This window comes from Periophthalmus magnuspinnatus, chromosome 8 (assembly GCF_009829125.3).
Source record: "Periophthalmus magnuspinnatus isolate fPerMag1 chromosome 8, fPerMag1.2.pri, whole genome shotgun sequence".
In the NCBI taxonomy this organism is placed as follows: domain Eukaryota; kingdom Metazoa; phylum Chordata; class Actinopteri; order Gobiiformes; family Gobiidae; genus Periophthalmus; species Periophthalmus magnuspinnatus.
In genome coordinates, this window is record NC_047133.1 from 14,781,785 (window position 1) to 14,801,414 (window position 19,630).

General features: G+C 41.0%; 1 protein-coding gene across 1 annotated transcript; it reads right to left on the reverse strand.

The window, feature by feature from the left end:
- Window positions 1–904: 904 nt before the first annotated feature.
- Window positions 905–17,562, reverse strand: LOC117375096 (primary amine oxidase, liver isozyme-like). Its single transcript, XM_033971348.2, has 5 exons — window positions 15,937–17,562; window positions 8,597–8,715; window positions 6,762–6,928; window positions 5,066–5,198; window positions 905–4,710 (listed from the first exon to the last, which is right to left on the reverse strand). Exons 1-5 carry the CDS (start codon window positions 17,492–17,494, stop codon window positions 4,423–4,425), a joined length of 2,265 nt encoding a protein of 754 aa, XP_033827239.1. The 5' UTR covers window positions 17,495–17,562; the 3' UTR covers window positions 905–4,422.
- Window positions 17,563–19,630: the final 2,068 nt, after the last annotated feature.

The window sequence follows — 19,630 nt, forward strand, 5'->3', positions numbered from 1 at the left end:
ACTCCAACAGGTGAGCTGATGTGTGCGCTCAAACAAGTCTCGGACACATTACAGTCACACACTAGCTAGCATTAGCCAATAGATTTTTCAGTTAGTCACTCTAACTTCTTGTTGAAAATCAAACACTTAAACAGGATCATGAACACTCGTATTGATCACAGGCTCCTTTTTGTTTAAATCCATTTAGTATTTCCCCTTGAGTTTTCAGATCTTAAAACTTTTTAATGTGTGCATTGTGTCACCATGGTGATTGCCAAACATTACACCAATAGAGATGCATGTACCCCCAGTGTGATGTCACTCAAAAGGATCATTAAGGTATAGAGTTCACAACACAAACAGCATGAATCCCGCTAATGAAACTACTCCACATTACACCAGGTTTGTGAAGTTGTAGTGTGTGGTTTTGTATCATGTTTTTGTACATTTACGAAAAATGGCTGAGTGGGAGAATGAGTGGTGTAGGCTTGTGTGAGTCTTGTACAGGTTCTAATCGTTAGGAGGGTTTGAATAGGGGCCGGGATAGATCACTACCAACATGCATGAATGACGTCTAAAGCATGTTCTTGATGAGGGAAGATTATAATGGAGAAAGCCGTAAAAAGTTGATTTTACATAATACCCCTTTAACATGCAGGTAGAGGACACATACAAGTTTTTCCTCATTTCTCAGTATATGCACAGGCCATGCCTCATACGAAAGTTCAGAACCTCCAGAATTCACTCACTGAGCTGCAGAGGCTGCACTAGCACTGATTAATGATGCAAGTCTTGGGGTTTGGTTTTGGTGACAATTCACATCAAAGGCTTGTTCTGAACTGTTCAAAGCTTAGAGCCCCTCAATGCTTTTAGCCAAAAAAAAAAAAAGAAAAAAAAGAAAAAGAAAAAGGCCCTGTAAACAAATGACAAATATCAAAATTTAATTTTAATGATAGCAACACAGCCAACATTACTGTAACATGATTTGTACATAAAATGCTCTTCGCAGGGATTGAAAAGAACCATAATGTTGTAAAGAATATTCATATTACATATGAATACATATGTAATGAGACATGTCCATAACTGCTTCTAAGTGGACAGAACAACATCAGTCTTTCCACTACATGTATAACATATTTTAACTACAGCTTATCATTTGTCTATGCTGATAACAGGGGCTAATGTTCTGTGTCGAGTTGGGTTCTTGGTTGTCATCATACTCATGTTTTGTTTTGAGTATCCTCAAAGGGTCACAGTTCTTCACACAGTTCATTAAAGAGGGGGTATTTCACATCTATACCATATTAACTACTAACATAAAATATTTAGATCACCATGTTGCCTTTTATTGTTTTGAAAATCAGTGAAAACATTGTATTAACATTTTTAATATGTTTCACTTTCATTTTTGACACTGAGTCAAAGTTATTCCTCCTTCACAGCATTATCAAATTACAATCGCCATGATTTTACTAATTAAACTACTGCAGATTGCATTAGGTTTGTAAAACTGTCATGTATTGTTTTGTATCATGCTTGTAAATTCTTGGCGAACTGTTGTGTGGGAGCATGGATGATGTAGGCTTGTGGGCGGAGCATTGCAAAAATCTTACAGCTAACCGCAAGGAGCATTTGGATGGGCCTGGGACAGAGCAATACAATTCTGAAACATCTAAAACCTCTTCAGGCATTGCTTTTGATGAGGGATCAACATGGTAGAAAGCGCCAAAAAATATTTTGCATAAAACTCCCTCTTTAAAGGCACTATACCTGAATTTTTCCATGTATTTGAGCAAAATTTTTTTGCCCCCAAGCAGTTCTTCGAGTCAAAATGAGTCAGCTGTCTACATCTGATTAACGTGTGCTTTCCTGTCCAAGAATCAGGACGTGCATGCTAGTTGTTGCAATCATTTAAAATTAACTAGTTCTTTTGTTCACATTTTTAACACAGAAAAAGATCTGTTAGACTACAGTGCCCTTAAGAAGAAACAAGAGTATTCATTTCAGTGTATCTCAGCTCAGTTTCACACCTCATTTCAGTTTCACAGCTCACAGCATCTTGTCACTCTCATATACCTTGGCCGATCTCCATACTCCAGACTCAGTGATAGACCTGTCAGTAACAGTATTCATGGGTAGATACTTATTTCAATCATCATGTGAAGGATTACTGACAAAACAGGTCCATAGTTTCAGCGCATCAGTAAGCTCAAAGTCTCCCTGTATATATATATATATATATGTTCTTTTTTTGTTTTGTTTTTTTGGACAGTGCTCATATGTCACACAAAAACACCCTGATATCAATTCCAGCGCTCAGCCTTTCTGTGTGGACTTTGCAGGACTAGCCCTCTAAAGCCCGTTACTTTACCCAGAACTTACATCTGGAGCTGCAGCAACCAGTAAAAATGTGCCTTGCATATACAGAGCTGTGAAAAAGTATGAGCCCCTTCCTGTTTTCTTACTTGTGTGTCACACTTAACTGTTTCAGATCATCAAGCAAATTTAAATATTAAACAAAGATAACCCAAGTAAACATAAAATGCTGTTTTTCTGTGTTGATTTTATTTTTTTAAGAGAAAAATAGTATCCAAACCTACATGATCCTGTGTGAAAAAGTAACTGCCCCCCTTGTTATAATATGCCCCCCCTTGTGAATAATATGTGATTAATGATTTTATTCTGGAACACCGAGTTCAGTTTCATAGCCAAACCCAGGCCTGATGCTCCCAGACCTTTCAATTCAAGAGATCACTTAAATAGAACCTGTGTGACAAGGTGAAGTAGGCCATATTGAACCCAAGACATTATGCCGTGACCCAAAGAAATTCAGGATCAGATGAGAAGAAAAGTAATTGACATGTCTCTGTCTGGAAAAGGTTACAAAGCCATTTTTAAATCTTTGGGACTCCAGCGAACCACGATGAGAGCCATTATTCACAAATGAAGAAAGCACAGTTCAATGGTGAACCTTCTCAGGAGTAGCCGGCCTATAAAAATTACCTCAAGAGCACAGCAACGACAAGAGGTCACAAAGGAATCCAGAACAACATCTAAATAACTGCAGGCCTCACTTGCCTCAGTAAAGGTCAGTGTTCATGACTCAACCATAAGAAAGAGACTAGGCAAAAATGGCATGTATAGCAGAGTTCCAAGTCAAATGTTACTGCTGACAAAAAACGTAAAGGCTCATTTCATATTGGCCAAAAAACATCTTGATGATCCCCAAAACTTTTGGGAAAATATTATGCGGACTGATGAAATGATGTTACATCTGGTGTAAAATGAACACAGCATTTGATAAAAAGAACATCATGCCAACAGTGAAACATGGTGGTGGTAGTGTCATGGTTTGGGCTTTGCTGCTTCAGGACCTGGACGGCTTGCTGTGATTGAAGGAACCATGAACTCTGCTCTTTACCAACAATTCTTGAAGGAGAATATCTGCCCATCTGTTTGTGACCTCAAGCTGAAGCACACTTGGGTTCTGCAGCAGGACAATGATCCAAAGCACACCAGCAAGTCCACTTCTGAATGGCTTAAAAAATAAAATAAAATTTGGGGTTTGGAGTGGTCTAGTCAAAGTCCAGACCTGAACCCATTAGAGATGCTGTGGCATGATCTTAAAAAGGTAGTTCATGCTCGGAAACCCTCCAATGTGGCTGATTTAAAACAATTCTGCAAAGAACGGCCAAAATTCCTCCACAGTGATGTGAAAGACTCATTGCCAGTTATCGTAAACGCTTGACTGCAGCTGTTGCTGCTAAGGGTGATTAAACCAGTTATTAGGTTTAGGGGCAATTGCTTTTTCACATCGGCCATGTAGGTTCAGATGGCTTTTTTCCCTTAATAAATAAAATTGGCACTTAAAACTGCATTTTGTTTTTAATTGTGAGTTATCTTTGTGTAATATTTAAGCTTGCTTGATCTGAAATAGCTAAGAGTGACAAAGGTGCAGAAAATATAAGAAATCGGTGAGGGGACAAATACTTTTTCACAGCACTGTATACATATTTTTAAAAGCATCAATTTACACCAGAGGCAACAGAGCTGCTTGTGCAATCCTGGCCTCTGCATATTCTTGCATTTAAACACAAAAATGTTTTATAATGCTTACACATTCATTATTGGTCAGATGAACTGCATTTTAAAACTATTCAAAAGTTGACGAGAGGGACAGTGCTTTGCAACAAGCTGTGACTGCAGTGCTCATATTAATTAGACTGTCACTGCCTTGGTGTAAATTGAGGGTTACTAAGACATGGTTGTGCCTAGAAGTTATATTCATTCCCTGTATGCTTAAAGGCCATCTCTGGACAGCATACAATGTGACAGTACTTCTAATCTATGTGCTTGGTTCTGGTGATTCCCTTTTTTAAAATTTACATAAATAACGATATAAAATGATATAGTTCACATTTTTGGTCATGTCCACACATTCTATTCCTCCTTAAAGTTCATGACGCTTTCAAAGCCGTGGTAGGTGAATGGTTCTAATCCCGGGGCACAGCTCTCTTGGGCGAGACAGGCCATGCGGTTGCTCTCACAGCTGCTCTCTGTGCCCGGGCCCAGGTACACGCTGTCAGGAGAGTCAATGGACGGGTCATTGTCAAAGTAGTTATGGGGCCGCAACAGGACTCCGCCTCCGTTTCCCACGGTAACAGTGTTAGGAATGTCCTCCGAATGAGGGATGTGGAGGAAACCAGCCGTCACCCAGGCAACCAGGTCCTGGAGAGATACAAAACAATATACAGTTTTTAATAGTATATTGTACCATTGTTACCGATAATGCTCAATACTGTCTCTTGTCAAGGTTGTACCCGCAGCCCATTACTCTTCATACTGCTGACACACCCCCGCAGGGAGAATGATGATACAGGGATTTGGGTTCAGTGACATCAGGTATAAAATACACGTCTCTGATGTCAAGAGAGGTTCAATCAGACAAACACCTGCAGGGAGGAGTCAAGCTAATCTACATTTGTCCAGACCCCGTCTCTCCTCACCCTCACCCTCCCCTTTAGTCCTCCAGACCCCGCACCTCCTCCCCTTTATACTCTTTAATTCTTTACACCTCACACACCTGGTTGTGGATGCTCTCGTTGTCCTGGATGAAGGTGCTGAAGTCCACCGCTGGACTCCATATGTTGTTCTGACTATAGAGGCTGCTGCTGGTCTGCTCCTGGTCCTTGTGTTTGGTGATAGACACTTTGTACCTGACAAAGCATAATGTAAACTCATGAAACCTTTATGAAGTGACATATAAACTGGTCTACAGTGACATCTATTTTGCACTTCTGTTGTGCCGTGGGAGCAGGCTGAGTTGTCACTTTAGATGACCGTTGATGTGGACACAGGCTGGAATGGCATCTTTTTATGTTTGAACCAGCATATGAGTTAAGAGAGCTGCTCGGGGCTGCCCTGACCTCTCTCTCTCTCTCGCTCATATTGTCCCACTAACAGTCCCTGAAACTGACTAATTAAGCCATACTTGCATTTACCAAGCAAATAAATTTATCAGCAGAAAAGAGATGATTGGTGATGGTGCACCATGCTATTAGATTGAAAACCAACACTCCTGGACCTTTGATTTTAACAGTCTATAAAATATATATAGAGTGTGGGGGGGTGGGTGTGGGGGGGTGGGTGTGTGTGTGGGTGTGTGGGGGTGTGTGTGTGTATATATATATATATATATATATATATATATATACACACACACACACACACACACACACCCCCACACCCCCACACACACACGCACACACACACACACACACATATATATATACATACATATATATATACATACATATACATATACATATACATATACATATAGTGGTCCCTGGTTTATCACAGGGGTTACATTCTAAAAATAGGCCAAAATAGGATAAATCCATGAAGTACATTTTACAATTATTATATATGTTTTAAGGCTGTAAAACCCCTCATCACACACTTTATACACTTTTCTCAGACAGGCATTAACATTTCCTCTCATTTGTCTCTGGCTTAATCCCCCCTTCCTCGACGATCGCTTTAAATGTGTTGTTCACGTGCCTCTGCTCCAGCGGTATCCGCAGAGGCGTCCTCTCTTTGCACAGAATTACTTTTGAGTCCAAAGCTTTTCTGAAATTTGTCAAAACAGCTCTTGCTGACATTAAATGGGCTTGGCACTGTGTGAAAAGTACTCGTACTGTCCTGGGGTCCGCATCGTTCTGCTCCTCACTGTCATGAATGTCATCGCTGTCAGCAAATGTTTCAGCACTTCAGAGTCACACTGCAAGTGAACATTTATGTAAATTTGGCTGAACGCATTCTTTAAGTGTGATATCATACAAGTGTGATATCACACTTGTATATATATAACAACGATGTATTTTCAAAATTTTAAAAAACACGGCACGTCCCTCAGCCACTCAGGACGCAGAACACATGCACATTCATATACTGTAAAAAAAAAGCATGTAAAATTGCACCCAAAAAAATGTGCGAAACAGTGATGCCGCGAAAGGCGAACCATGGTATAGCGAGGGACAACTGTATGTATATGTATGGTCCTCGTTTCTGTGTAAACTCCGCACACCCGACTGGGCGACAGGTGCGTAGGAGGTGAAGCACTTGTCTAAAAATTTAAGAAATCTGAATTAATCTGAATTGTATTATTCTGCTGTTTACCAGAATAAAGATATTGTGAGAAATATTAGTCCTTCTCATCAAACTCTAGAATATGAACACAAGCTTTAGCCTCCAGTAAGTGTAGCCAGTGCACTGACCTGGCCCAGGACATGGCTCTCTCCTCGGGCTGGCTCTCAGGGAGGTGGTCCCCGGCGAAGCTGTACACCTGCAGCCTGTAGGAGCGGGAGTGGCCCCAGCGGTTGGTCTGGTTACTGGCGATGTGTAGGTATCGAGGAATCTTAGTGCCATGTCGCAGAGCAGCCTCCTGTGTGCAGAGAAGCACAGGTCAACACTACACTGGGAAAAGTGCACAGTTGTGTTAAAAATTTCTTATTGGTTTACGTCACCTACAACAGTCCAACATGAAACTGTTTCTACATAAAACAGTTATATCTGAATAAAGATCTGTACAGGCCGTGTGTTTGATGATTAAAAGCACTGGCACACTGGTTTATTTTGCAGTACATTCTTCTGGGATGGTTTGGGGAAACAAAAAAAGTTACATTGATTAAAGGAATGTGCAGTTATTTCCAGGCAATAAGAAGAATAATACATTATTATCATAAAAAATTATTATTGCAATAATAAGAATAATAAGATAAACAAATCACATATCAAATTAAACGTGGCCAAAATACTGAATCATTAAACTGCAATACTCCACTTTATGTCTTATGCCTGTCCCATTTTGGCAAGATGGGGGCCACACTGAGGAGTACACATTTTCGACCGGGTATTTTGAAGGGTACTTCAAACTGTGCATTTGGCGAATAAGGCCCCCAATATGGCCTCTTTGCTGCTGCTGCACTGTCTGCTGTTGAGCTTTACGTTTTGTGTTGATTGCAAGGTAGGAAAAACGCTCTTTATAAATGGTTAAATTGTAAGTTAATGTAAATGATCTATTTCCATTAGTGGTCCTCTTCTGTGCTGCCGATGGTTTGGGGGAGTCCAACCCAGGGTAGATCTGCCACAGAGGGCTGGTTTAGTTCCTGCTTGTCATTAAAGGGTGGTAAGTTAGGTTGCCATTAAAAAAAGATGTAACAAATAAAGGTGAGCCTTTTTAACAGACTTTGTTCTTGCAGGCTAAACCTGCTGCTGTTTTGTTTTGCATCTGTTTTGTTTAGTATCTGTTTTGCTTTGGAGTTTTATTTTCTTTTGTTCTGGTCTGCTAGATTTGCTCTGTTTTGCCGTAGTTGTTTTGCTGTGATTTTGCAAACAGATTTTAACTAGCTGGGTCGGTCATACAATTAACCTTTTTGTTCTGTTTGAGCGATGCAGGGTGCCTCCTCGTGGTTGGACTAGGCAGGTGAGGTTCCTTCACCTTTACATGTGATTTAGTCCACTGGTCCCAGCTGGATTATTCTGTTTCTTTGGTCATTTTAAACTGCCAATTAACTCTTAGGCCTACTTTGGCTGATAATTCCACTTAATCCACTTATAGTTGTTTTTGTTAAAAAAAATCTGCTTTTCTACCTCTTTAACTTTTACTTAAAATTTAGTTATAAATACATATACTTTTCTAAACTCAGTTGTTGTTTAACTTTATTTTATTTTAACCATATACAAGAATTTTCATTTCAACTTTAAATAAATAATACAATAATTTTAATTGTTTTTCACGTCATCTTTTAATTCAGGATCTTACCTGTGTGTCTTTAAATTGTAAATTTAATTGTGACCCCTGAGTCTTAAATCCCTTAAATGTACCCTCGGTGGGTGATATCACACTTGTATATATATAACAAAGATGTATTTTCACAATTTAAAATAACATACATCTATCGGACCTTTGGGCTGTGAGAACATAAGTATGCTCCCATTCAGAGAGTAACTATTCAGACAGGTCTGTTCAGTGAGTATCTGTTCAGAGAGTACCTGTTGATAGAGTACTGTTCAGAGAGTACCTGTTGATAGAGTACTGTTCAGAGAGTACCTGTTCAGTGAGCAGAGTCTTCTCCACCAGATGAGGGATCATGGCGTGGTGCTCGGGCATCCAGGGCAGAGACACGTTCTTGTACTCCATGTCTTTGGTCTGGAACATGTTCTTCCCTCCTGGAATACAATACTCATCTCATTTAATGTGTTGTATTATTATAATAATGATTGTTTAGACCTTACAGCTTCACATCCCTTTTGTTTCCACTGTACCTCACAAGAGTGTTTAAAAAGACACATCAGATTCTCTGAAGACAAACTGGGAATTTCAGAAAGAACAAGATAACAAAAAAAAAAAATACCAAGAATGGAAAAACAAACAAACAAACAAACAAAAAAACTTGAATTAAGTTGATCACTGGTCTACAGGTCACCACAGATGGCACTTTCCAAATACATGCCCATAACAAATGAATGGGCGGGATGAAATATCATACCAGTCATATACTTTCTTTGCTCTGCTCCGTTCCTCATGACTGTTCTTGCAGCAGTTGTATTCAGTGCTGTGTTGTGGGTGTTTTCACATGCTCCTGCACTCTGTGGAGTGACCCCCTGGCACTAGATTTAGTTTTGTTTACTTCACTGTTGGGTCTGTTCTTGCTCAAATGAACAGTGCATCATTCACCCCAAATAACACAGGGGCCATCACACAAAAGAACTTATCTCCATGACAACGAACTTGAGTGAACAGAGCTCGTTGCTGCCCCCTGGTGACAGAGAAAAGCTGTTCGAGACAGATCAAGGCTCAACCGGGCAGACCAAGGCAGAAGTGTTGCTGAGTTTGACATTGGTCTAATTCACCTCATCACAAGATGGAAAAGCAGCTTTTTCCATAGCATTATCAAATGCACTGGCACTGGTCTTTTGTTGGTGTCTTCACTGAGAACAACAGGGGGACAACGGGGAGCTCCCTCTTTCAGTTAAGTGTTTTAGTGGCATATTCATTCATTTAATTTATTTATTTATTTAAAGCACGGGTACACCTAAAACACATCTCACAATCTGTTCTTATACAAGCTCGACAAGGAGTGGGAAGAAGAAAACTTGTCAAGTCCCACCCCCCTATCTTAAAATACATATATACCAACACACATATACAGACATATACATATCTATGCACACCTACATACCATATATACATATCATATATATATATATATATATATATATATATATATATATATATATATATATATATATATATATATATATATATATATATATATATATATATATATATATATATATATATAAACTGGCCTCTCCCTGTATTCAGACCATATCTTTGTATAAAAGCTTAAATTTATGAATACTTTGGCATTGCTTTAGTTTTAAATCCAGAGCATTCCACACTTTCACCCCACATACAGTCACACAAAAACTTTTGTGATTTGAACATTTCGATAGCCTCTCAAATTGTTCTTTGAGAGCAAAACACTTTTGCACATTATATGGTAATAACTTATTGAAGGCTAATAATTACAGTATAAAATTTTACAAGGTTGGGAAATTTTAATAATTTGGATTGGATGAAAAGATAGTGAGTATGATCTTTGAAACCAGCCATGTGAATGATCCGCACTGCTCGTGTCATCCATTGTTTTATTTGAATTAGTTTCACATTCACAGTGTCTACAATCTATTATAATATAAACTACTATAAAAATGTAAATGTCATCAGCAAAGAGAATTAGTTTTAATGAATGTGTTTTTTAGATCAATAAAGATACCAACAGCTTCTTTTGGTCCAGTGCATTGGTGATTTCTTCTACTGCTTCAATTATTGCCATGGTAGTGGTATTCACTGTATTCACTGTCATTTATTATTTGATGTTTTTCAACAAATATTTCTAGCTGAGATATGAGTATTTTTTTGGGAGAATTTTGGAGAACTGAGGCAACAGTGAAATTGGTCTATAATTCGTGAAATTGTTTATTTCCATTTTTGAATAGTGGTATCACTGCTGCAATTTTCATTTTGCTTGGGAAACAACCGGGCTGAAGAGATAAATTACACATCTGGGTTAGAGGTTTTACAATGTTATCTATGTCTTTTTAACCGATATCATATTTTTACATTTTTGAACAGCATATTTGACTTTTTGTTTGTTGGTTGCTGAGAGAAAAGAGTTCCTTATTATTGTTTCTCTACAATGAATTTGAGCTTGGTCTGGGATTACAGCAGACAGTTCTGGGCCAATATTTACAAAAATAAATAAATAAATAAAATTAAAACCATTAACTATATTCTTCATGTTGTGATTATCCCCATTTATATCATCTAAATAACTGGGATACATGGAGTTTGTTGATCCCTGTTTGATTTCACCATTTAGTATGTCCCAGATTCTCTTTATATTGTTTTTATTTTCATATAGTATTCTTTAATAATATAACTATTTGCCAGTTCTAATTATATCTGTTAATTTATTTTTACATGTCTTGTAAGTTTGTTCAGTTTTTAGTTTGATAAACAATTTATACAGATTTTTTATTTGATTTTATAAGCATTTAATATTCTTTTGTTATGTTGAAGTTACCACAGATAAATAACAGTTTATGATTAACAGGATAAAACAATTTCTCCATCCACTCAGCAAAAGCTTCAATGTTTGAGCCAAGTGAACGATACTGTGAGGTATTTTCTACACCAAACTGATATCTTGATTTACTAACGCTAAGGTAAATAACACGTGCCCAACTGTGGACATGGATGGCGTGGGGGATCACCAAGACGCTATGCAGACCAGCGTGGGAGATTACAAGGACTGAGAACAATAAGATAACACCTATGTTCTGGTCATTTTGGTTAAAGCCACATCTCAGGAATGTGTAACCCCCACTTTGAGAGGGTTGTAAAACACTCACCTTGTTCAACTGTGCCTAAAGTTTCTTGAAAAGCTGTCAACATGCACATCTCAGGACTCTCTTCTATCCTTTCCTGAGAGTCCATTGCTTCTTAATTGTTCTCTTTACCTGCCTGTGTGGAACCGTTCTGACCTATCAGTCTCTTTGTCCTCTTTGACACTCACACCAGAAACAAACATTCTTACAATACACACAACTTCCATTGTTTCATCTATTCAAAGTGACAGATGGGTTAATATGCCCAATGATATTTATTTATGGATAAATAAGGGAACCTCACCTCTCATTTTAATTTCTCTGTTCATATATCTTAGTTCATAATCATCTAGACAAATTGTATATCTCTGTCTTTGTTAAACCATGTTTCCATAATAGCAATGATACTGAAAGGGATTGTTGGAGATACTTGAAATGACTATACTCTGACTATACATGCTCCTACTATTAAAATGTATTATTGACAGTTTCCCCTCAAAGTTTATGTTACTGTTGTATTGTTCTTGAGTAGGATCATTACAGTTTGTAACAAAAGTGGAGAGAAAATTGTTGTCTGGGTCAGTCTCAGATAGATTGAGTGTGTTGGACTCTATGTATTTAAAAGTTTCCAGTTCCATTTGTTTGTAATGGAGGATTCTTTGTAGTGTGTCCAGTTCATTGCTGTTTGATGATGTAGATGTATTAATATCAGTTGTATTTGTCCAGTTCTTCTTTCTTTCTCATCAGCAATACTTTTGTCTCGTTTAGTTTAATAAAAATCTTACAGGTTGTTACCCAGGCGTGTTGGATCTTTTGCAGCTTTTTCAGTTGTCTGGCCTTTTTTGCTATGTCAGCACTTCTTTTTGTTAAGTGTTCATTTATGAAAACATGAGTTTCTTTCAGTTTACATCCTTGTTTTAGCAGAGTCGTTTTGTTTTTCCGATTCACAAACCGCATTATCACGGCTGGTTGTTTGTTGTTCTTTGAGGGCAGTGGGTGACAGGCCTCGATGTGCTCCAGATCCAACTCTATTCCCTGCTTTGGAGGTAGGAAGCCACTTGTTACTCCACTGAGCGCATCTCCTCCTCACTGGGCTGATCGCTGACCGTCTCCGTGGCCACCGTGCGCATGTATGAGCACCGCTTGATTTTAATCCCGGTGATGATCATGTCGTTCAGCTTGTCCACTCGCCTCTCCAAATCCTTAATGCACCAGTCCTTTTCTTCGCACTACATTCGCAGTTTGTTTACCAGCTCCAGCAGAGTCAGGAGCTGTGTCTCCTGCTTACTGACAGTCGTCGTCTGTGAAGCCAGATAATCCAGGGAAGCTTTTATTTCCTAGAACTCCTCTAGTGTTGGGCTTCTTTTTGGTGGCATAGTGGTGATAACTCAGCTGATCCAGCATATTAATTATTTCAGTGGCAGATCGAGTAAAATATGGTCTTAATATGTTGACTTAATTGTTGTATTACTTCTGATGCAAATATTAAATCATAATAGCAAAGATACTGTACAATTTAGACAGAGAATCTAAATGTGTGTGGTTGAGACCATGTTTGCTCATCCACTTGATGGTGCGCTAAACTACATTTGTTCAATGAATAAATAAAGCTGGTCAACACTAAATTTATTGTCTAAGGTTTTTTAGCTGATTTAGGATAATTTTGATGTGCTGAATCCAAAAATCACATTGGTTTTGCTCAATCAGGTCAATGTTCTGAACTAAGCTACATATTTGTTTTTGGACGATTTTGTTTACATGTATGAGTATTTTCACGTCATATGATGCAAAATTCTGTTATATTTCTCGCTATAAACAAATTGTGAAGATTTTGCATGTGCCAACTTATGACTAATTGTTTTTTTTATATTACAAGAGAATGAAATGGCTTCAACTAGAAGATCTTGCAAAAATAAGCCTGACATATTCTGCTACATCTGCAGTGAATACACCAATGTTCCTAACAGGAATCAAGTCACAAGTTTCATAAAGCGTGCTTACCATGCTTATTTTGGTATTAAACTTGGTGACCAAGATGAAGCTTGGGCGCCACACATGGTATGCATGTCATGCACCGAGTATCTGCGTCAGTGGACTAAAGGCAAGAAGAGTTGTCTGAAGTTTGGAATTCCCATGGTTTGGAGGGAGCCGACATCAATAGCTACTTCTGGGCTATTGATGTGACTGGGATCAACAGAAAGAGCCGAAGCAGCCTCAAGTATCCTGACCGTGAATCAGCACGTCGTCCTGTAGCTCACTGTGATGAAATTCCAGGACCTGTCTTTGTAGAAGTTCCTGACATCAGTGACAAAGATTCCTCCAGTGTGGTTTTAATGATGATGCTCCACATCCTTTTTCCCAAAAGGAGCTAAATGTTTAGGTTTCCTGAGAATCTGGGATCACTGAGTGATGAGCAGGTGGAGAGATTCCATCAGGACATAAAAGAGATGGAGACCAGGTATCAGGGACGCTGGGATGCAGTCATGATGGCTGAGACATCCCTGCTGCTGAGCATTCAAGGGGTTCATAGAAACAGAAGTTCATGTCCTGAATTTTGCACAATGATAACATAACGTTCCAATTTACATGTACTTACCTTTATCAATTAACATAACGTAACATTTAATTAATACATTCTGTTAGAAAACTATTTTTTATCTCCTAAAATATTTTTTGGATGCCCCCGGGTCGTGGGGGCAGCAGTCTAAGCTAAGGATTTTTCTAAATCAAATTAGCATAAAAACCTGATCTGACTGAGAAAAATGGATATCATTTTTGGATTCAGCGGTGCTAAATGGTCCTAATTCAGTTGAAAAAACACAGACAACTTTCAAAAATGTTTTTTTGTAGCCCAGTGTAATGAGACCACTGGAGGCAGCACAAACTCAATTATAAATGTTTTGAACACAAAGCTACATATTTACCTAGTTTCCGCTAAAATTGGCAAAATACCTTCTAATGTGTTGTAACACTATTAAAACACTACATACAGAGTTAAGTAGCAAAAAAGATGATTCTGTGTTTACTCACTTTAATATAGTTCATCAAAAGTACAGATGACATGACATATTGTGTACATATTTTACTCTTGCACTGCTACTGATAACCCACTGCCTTCAAAAACTGCCAATTTCATTCCATTGGGGAAAAAAACCCAAAAAAACTGCCAATTTCGTTCCCACTAGAATTCAAGTCACTTGTGTAATAACACTGAAATGGGGAGCTTCGGGACTGGACTTTCCCAGAGAAGCCACCACAAAAGCCACTGCCTGGACACTGCTGTGCCAAAAGGCGATTTTCTCTCTCTTTCCTGCTCCTTGTTGTCAGTGTTGTTGTTTTTTTATTATTCAATTCCAAGCACTAAACTTTCACCATAAAACTGTGAAGGTTGGCCCAAGGTGGATGAATTTGTTCATGTAATTCTCTTGGATCGAAAGCTCTTTGTCGACCTGACTGTGTCAGTGTGAAAACAGTCTGCCCTTCGTGATCAGACCTTGTTGCACACAGTAGCGTGTTACAGTTAGTTTTCCTGTGAGGGCAGTGCCTGAAGCCTGGAGAGAGTACTCTTACGTAGCCCCTGAGTGTTGTCATGAGTGTTCAGTCAGATGAAATTATTTAGAGATTATTATGGATTTAAGTGGTTTTAAGTGGAATTTGGGATGTGCTGGAAGCCTAATATTTATGCAAAGTGACACATGGGTTAGACCAGTGCTCCCCCCCCCTGCTGCTTTAAGTGACATTTACAAAGCGGGATGATTGTTGTTAATATTCAGCACGTTTACGCTGAAAAAACTCCAGCGTCTTATCAGCGTGACTGAGGTGTAAAGAGGTGTCTTAACTTATTTGGCTTCATACTGTCCGCTGCCACAGCAGACACCGGTCTGTCCTCGTGTCCCACCGGAGTCACGGTGAAGCCAAGTGCTAAATACGCTTCATCAGACTTCCTCGTCTTATTTTTCGGGTGACTTTACCTCCGTCTATATCCGCCTTTCTTTTCATCCCTGTTAAAATGTTTTCCATAGTGTCTCTTTAGCAAAAGTGTTTCTTGTTCACTGCCCTGTGTCACGATCTGTTCGCTCTCTCCTGCTCTGTGCTGTGCCCCAGGGGGGCGCGCCCCACTATTTGAGAACCACTGGGTTAGACAGATAGACAATTTAAACTGTTTTTTTTTTTCCCCACTATAGAGTGATTTTGGGTTTTCTCTCCATTTCAGACCTAAATAAGATAGCCTGCTGTGCTTTTGTATGCTATACAGTTATAACCTTCCAAAATACAACATAATGATCTATGTAACCCCTGCACCTGAGGCTGTACCAGGGGAACAGAGCCACAACTTGGATCTGTCTCAGAGGCTGCTGGCCATAATTGGTCAGTTGCCTACTGCTGTACACTTCAGTACCACAAAATGCTATGTTATAGCTCTACGTGTTGTTACATTTTCATGACTAAAAGGAGTAAAGTCACATAATAATGGTAATGAAGTGAGAGTCTCACCTGCTATGTCCAGGTCCACTTTGAAGCTGATGAAGTGTGTATGCACGTTGCCGAGCACGTTTGGTGCCACCTGGTGCCCGTGTTTGAGACTGCCCTGCACGAGGAAAGACGAGGAGATGTATCCCGTGGCGTGCACTTTGGCCTCCACTGCGCCGGTTTGGTAGAAGATGAAGTCCCACATGTAGTCGTAGTTCCCGATGGCCGTGATGGTCCTGAAAATGAGCGCGCTGTTCGCCATTCCCCCGTAACTGTTGTGGAAGAAGTCCGCAAAGTGCCTCCGCAGCGGCTGGCCCAGGTACAGCTCAAAGATACAAATAGAGTTCCGAGAACGCAAGGGCCGTGAGACGTCAATGTACCTGTACGTGTCCACGTATGTCGCATCATATGGACAATCCACGCCACGCACGAGCTCGTGTGCGAATCGCCCGATGCCAATACTGGAGTCTAGAAACTTGGTCATGCCCAGCCCGGGGGTCACTGAGCCGTACACGGACATAGCCTCCTGCACGCTCAGCTCGTAAAGGATGCGCTCGTTCCTGAAGCGCACGTCGAACACGCGCATGCCCGTGAGCGAGCTGAGCCCAAAGGCAAAACTCCAGTCCATGTACAGGACGTGGTTATGGCTCACGCTGTAGCGCGCGCCCTCGGGGCTCACGAGCTGTGGTCCGACCTGCAGGGGTCGTGTCCGGGGCTTCAGGGAGCCATAGTCCTCCCACGGCGCCTTCACGATCTTCTTCACGGTGCCCGCGCTGTATGCGTCCTGCAGCGCGTCCACTGACGGAAAGTACTGACCGTTATAAAGCACTCGCTCCACACGCCACTGTGATGTGTTGGTGCTGAGGTGGTCCACGAGCACCTCAAAGCCCACGGGCTGGATGTACATGCCGCTCAGGTCACGGAAGAATGAGATCCAAGTCTTGCGCTCCCCTGCGCGTATCCCACGCGGCATCTGTTCGAACGCATTGGCTTTGTGCTCCTCGTCCAGGCCAAAGCTCTCATACAGGAGACTGGACAGCGGCAGGAACACATTCTTTTCGAGAAACTGGAAAATAAGGATGTACTCTCCAATGGTGACAGTGCGCGCGCTCAGCGGCAGATCCACGCCGTAGCGCTCACGCGTCACGTCGCGGTGGGAGCTGGGGTTGGGCAGCGGCCCCACCTCATACTCTTTAATGTAGCCCTTGGTGCCGTAGAAGACCACTACTGTTGCCTTTCTGTGCGGGACAGGGCCGCGCGCGTCCAGGTACTCCAGGATCTCTGACTTTCGTGGCACGCGCAGGTCAATGAGGAAAAGAAAGTTCTCGTCCGGTCTTGTGCTCTGGCGCGTGGAGATGTTCAGGTCCTTCTGTCGGAGCATGTACTCCTGGACCTGCGTGTACTCGTCCCGGCTCAGGTCCGCAAAAACGTGGCTGCGCTCGTCATGTTTCCCCCGCGGCTCATGTTTGCTCCGGGACGCGCACTGGGGCGTCCTGCGGGAGTAACTCACGATCAGAGCGAGGTTGAGGAGCACGGAGAAGAGCACAAGTAGCCCTACGCCCCACTTCACAAGCGAATTCATCCTGCAGAGGCACAAGCTCTCTCAGGAATGGGCTCAGCGTGAGGCAGAGGAGTCCGCTCCTGTTCCTCTCGGACCTCCGCCCATCCCTCTGCACGCCCTTTACGCGCGAACCTCTCGGGACCGCATTTGCCCCGAAGAAGCGTGTGACACAGAACTGTGCTGGTGCGTGCGCGTCACTACATGAAGTGATGAAATGTGAGCCAAAGTTCAGCCCAAACAGTGCTCACAGCGGGCTCGTGCACCTGAGCACGTGCACTCCGGAGCTCTTTTACAGTGACACATTTTCTTTTAACATTCCTGCATAAGTCCCCATGAAGATCTGTTGGTGGAGCTGTTTTGGTGGAGTTCATAATTGTAGTTACTGGTTTTACAGGGCAGCAAATAATTAGGTTGGCTTGGACTGGCCCATAAAACTTTTCCTGGTATTGGTAAATCACAATTTAAAATTGTGTTTGATTTCTCTCTAATTAAGAACAAATGTGACTTTTAACAATTTAAAGGAGGACTATGTACCTTTTCTGGTGAAAGGTGTGCTACCTACTTTTTTCCTTCGTCGGGAATGTTTCACAGTATGCCATAAAATTTTCTATGTAGCCTTTTTTCAATTACATGTTTTGCTCAAAATTACCTTGAAAAATCTCACTGTGATAGCCTGGTGGTGTCTGCTTGTTTTTAGCAAGATTTGTAATGGTATATATTGGCCTAATGTGCAGCTTTTCATGGGCTAGTGCTGTGGTCAGCCCCTTTACCCCACCATCTTTGTTCCAGGAGTTAGACTCCATGGTGTCTAGGCCAGCGCAGGCCTCTGAGCTTTGAGTATTATTATTATTATTATTACATTTTATTTATAAAGATTTAAATTTTATACAAAAAAGCATTATCAGAAAGGTTATTTACCTTAACGTAACACAGAACCCAAACGTCCTACCCAGAAGACCCCAAAAATCCATCCATCTTCTTCCGCTTATCCGGAACCTGGTCGCGGGGAAGCAGTCTAAGCAGGGACTCCCAGACTTCCCTCACCCCGGACACATCCTCCAGTTCCTCTGGTGGGACCTCAAGGCCGGCTGACCCCAGGCCAGCTGAGAGACATAGTCCCTCCTGGGTCTCCCCCAGGGCCTCCTGCCGGTGGGACATGCCTGGAACACCTCCTCAGGGAGGCATTCCCCTCAGCTGGCTCCTCTCGACGTGGAGCAGAGGCTCAACTCTGACCTCTTCCCGTGTGACCGAGCTCCTCACTCTATCTCTAAGGGTGTGCCCGAAACCCATTTCGGCCGCTTGTATCCGCGATCTTGTCCTTTTGGTCATTACCCAGAGCTCATGACCATAGGTGAGGGTAGGAACATAGATTGTAAATCGAGCACTTCTCCTTTTGGCTCAGCTTCTTCATTTTCACAACAGACCAATACAGTGATCGCACCACTGCAGACGCTGCACTGGTCTGCCTCAATCTCACACTCCATCCTTCCCTCACTCATGAACAAAACCCTGAGATACTTGAACTCCTTCACTTGAGGCAGAGATTCCCCACCCCCTCAAAAAGGGTAAACCACCTTTTTCCAGTCAGGAACCATGGCCTTGGATTTGGAGACCCTCCAAATCCGAGGCCCTCACAGTACACTTGGGCCTGTCAGGTCTGTCCAGCTTCCTCTTCCGCCAGCAAATCCTTTTTGGACTATTCTTTCAAAAAATATATCCTCGTACAACATTGACAAAAAAGAAGCAGGCTTCACAAAGACAGAGCTAAATTAAAATGAAATGTGAGCTTTGAGTTTTTGTACCAGAATGATGATGTCTGTGTAATCCCTCAGTCATCCAGGTATGATCCATAGTAAAAGAAAAATTCTATTCTGCCAACTGGAAAAAAGTTTTAAGAATTGAAATTTTCTTTTACAATAACAGAATGACAAACATACATTAGAAAAGCAGGGTCACATCTGTTCACACTCATATGCCACAGTGGCTTACAAAACTATTCACCCCTCAGGAACTTTTTCAAATTTTGTCAAGTCACCACCAGAAATTTAAATATTTTTTTAATTTGCATTTTATGTGAATAAGTAACACAAAATGGTACATAAGTGTGAAGTAGAAAGAAAATTATACATCATTTGCAGATTAAAAAAAACTAAACTG

Excerpts from the sequence above, each read along its gene's own strand:
- LOC117375096 (XM_033971348.2), bottom strand. The coding sequence starts at position 17,494 with ATGAATTCGCTTGTGAAGTGGGGCGTAGGGCTACTTGTGCTCTTCTCC. Across the intron at positions 8,716-15,936 it reads AGTGGACCTGGACATAGCAG|GAGGGAAGAACATGTTCCAG; the intron begins GTGAGACTCTCA and ends ATTGTATTCCAG. Across the intron at positions 4,711-5,065 it reads ACGAGAGCATCCACAACCAG|GACCTGGTTGCCTGGGTGAC; the intron begins GTGTGTGAGGTG and ends GTATCTCTCCAG.